At 35.2% G+C, this 2,791-nt stretch overlaps 1 protein-coding gene across 3 annotated transcripts in view; it reads right to left on the reverse strand.

The window, feature by feature from the left end:
* The window catches only part of itpr1a (inositol 1,4,5-trisphosphate receptor, type 1a), a 47,680-nt gene extending 45,531 nt beyond the window's left edge, over positions 1-2,149 (reverse strand). For 2 of the 3 annotated variants that reach the window (XM_016467110.1, XM_016467108.1), the window contains exons 1-3: positions 2,091-2,142; positions 888-996; positions 13-83 (exon numbers count right to left, since the gene is read on the reverse strand). In XM_016467110.1, the coding sequence (XP_016322596.1) occupies positions 13-83; positions 888-996; positions 2,091-2,133 (223 nt within the window). In that variant the 5' untranslated portion in view covers positions 2,134-2,142. Of the gene's footprint in view, positions 1-12; positions 84-887; positions 997-2,090 lie in introns of all 3 variants that reach the window. The other variant, XM_016467109.1, reaches the window with a different exon arrangement.
* Between the last annotated feature and the right edge of the window lie 642 nt (positions 2,150-2,791).

The following is a 2,791-nucleotide window of genomic DNA, read 5'->3' on the forward strand; positions in this document are numbered from 1 at the left end:
CAAACTGCTCACCCCTGAACTTCTTGGGTGGGTTGTTCAGGTCCCCTGCATCTGGTTGGATAACACATCGGTCATCAACCAACCTGATTGAAACAAACGAGAGTGTTACTCTATAGATGTTTGTACTTATGGTTTGTCTGTGCATCTGCACATTTGAGTGTGTAAATAATGGTGTGCACTTGTGAGTGTGCGCCTGTATTTAGCCTTTTTTGGCCCAAAGCAGCAGCTTACTGGACATTATTCTTATTTACACATCAAAGATTAGCATTCAACCACAGCAGACTTTATGTCATCTTGATCTTTAAAGGGTTTGATCACCCAAATATTAAAAATCTGTGAAAATATACTCATCCTCTTGTCGTTCCAAACCTGTATTACCTTGGTTTCTTCCAAAGAACACAACAGGAGAAATTTTTTGTACTAGTTAATTTTTTTACAATAAATGTAGACTGATGCTCCATATGTCTCGTACACTATATCAAAAGTCTCATCATAGGTTTGTTTAATGAAGAGGGTCAAAAATATGTCGTTTTTCCACTCTGCTAAACATCTCCTTTTGTGTTCCATGACAGAAAGAAAATCATACAAGTTTCCAAAAACACGAGGGTGAGTAAATGATGCCAGTTGTTTTGGGGTGAAGTATTCCTTTAAGATTTTTGTCAGCAGAAAACAGAGGGGGGTTAATGTTGAGGAATTAATAGAAAAAGAGTATGTGGACCTCTAACAAATGAGCTGGTTCTGCTTGTTAATCATTTATTTGCTGTAATAATCACTCTTGGAACAAATTCATTTGAAATGTCCTGCTCAAAATATCCGCTTTCAATTAAAGTTTATGAACATGCTATTTCAAAGCATTATATCATAACAGGTAGTGTCAATCAACTCACCCCAGAGTGCTTATGAAGCCACTGGTAGAGCCTTCAGCATAAAGGGAGCAAACATCCCCAATGTGCAGGAAACTTGACATTTTATCCACCATGGCAACCACTCCACCACCTGCAGAGGTTAAAGGTCATGACAAGGTCTGTGTGCAGGTTTATCATTAACAAACAAGTATAACAGCAGCTCTAACCATAAAAAGACCTATAGATTTACTAAAGTAAAGCAACACATATGTATGATGTGTTGTTAGAAGTGTAATTCACTATAGCACATAATACAAAAACAGAACTTTTTCAAATAGAACATATATAAATAAAAGCTCTGCAGAGCTTTTTAAACAGAATGTTTTCACAAAAACAAAGGAAGAATATTAAATGTCTAAACCACTTTGATGTCTTCAAAGACCGCAAAATTGGCTTAAGACCACAAGTGGCCCAATGCATTAACTAAATAACAACATGTGATATCAAATATCAAATATTCAATCATTGGTAACCCATGATGTGAAGAAAGACAAACAAGTTGAGGACTCTAAAACTGACTGCTGCATCTTCATTCTTTTGTTATTATAGTTTAAGCTGAATCCATCCTAAATTTATATTATTACTTTTCAAATTCTCAATTCCAGTTAAGTTTATCCCACAATCTCGTTCTTCCACTGAGTTTTGATAACCAGAAGCTGGCAAATTTCAAGTTGGCAAGTTATTTATTAACTTAACTGGCTGGACACTCATTCCAAGTCCAGTGCATTGGAATACCATACTAAAAATAAACATTCAGTGTCAAATTTGCAACTGGCATAATGTACCAACATACCAAAATAAATTTGAATGCTTATAAAATACAAAATACATAATACAAAAAAGGATTCTATTTAAATTAACTCAAAACAGCCAACTCCTTTGAAGCTACGTGCTAAATAATAATACTAATATGAATTTGTTATCTAAAATTACTTATTCTGTTTTAATAAAGTAATACTTTGAAAATAGATACTGTATTATTTACTCTCGTAGTATTTCTGTAAATGGTATCACACATTTTCAAACTTAAATACTACATTAGCCCAATCATCCCTTTGTTCACTTTAAAAATTGTGGTTTATCCAACATATTAAGACATGAAGACATGGAAATGTACTGATAAGACACATCTGATAAGAAATAGGTTTGCTGTATGACAAAAAGAAACAGGATTTGTGAGCATACTGTACTTGTCAGTTCCATGTAACTCCATTGACGACTGTATCATCACCACAGATTCTTCCTGTTACTACTAGATTTGATTAACAAATGATTAGCCAACCAAACCGTTAATATGCACAGACAGAGAGAGAGAGAGCTGTGCGGAGGAGGGATTTGCATGTGAATTTCTTTCTACCTACAAAGCAAAAAGCATACAAAAACTGTTCTGTTATTACATGAAAAATATATTTTGTAGGCTACTTATTGCAGCTTCATCTCATGCTATTGCAAGCGTAATGCAGATTCTGTCCCATCTTATCTGCTGAACATCAGCAGATCGTCCGTCTTGACAACAGAAACTAATTCAATTTTCGACCCTTGTGAACTGTCAAAACGAAAAAGACAGAAATGAAACCAGGCATGTACACATTAACTTTATCCTGCAAACGCATTTGTGAAAAGCAGTCATTTTATGAACTGCGTGTCCTAAATGCGATTAAACTAGCGGAACCAGAACTCTTCTTGACTTCATCTTAACATTGTTGTGAATTATTGCGTTAAACAGTATTAAACATCAGCGCCGGCCAAATTACACACTTTTGTCTTCCTCGTTGAGTTTGTATCTTTTTTATCCTTCCAAGTTTCTCATGGCAGTTTTTGTAACATAGGGGCGGGTTCAGCAGGGCGCGCGATGCTCTCCCGCAGATAAAATAAATATTTAATTA

Source organism: Sinocyclocheilus anshuiensis, unplaced genomic scaffold (assembly GCF_001515605.1).
Source record: "Sinocyclocheilus anshuiensis isolate Anshui unplaced genomic scaffold, SAMN03320099.WGS_v1.1 scaffold44, whole genome shotgun sequence".
Lineage (NCBI taxonomy): Eukaryota > Metazoa > Chordata > Actinopteri > Cypriniformes > Cyprinidae > Sinocyclocheilus > Sinocyclocheilus anshuiensis.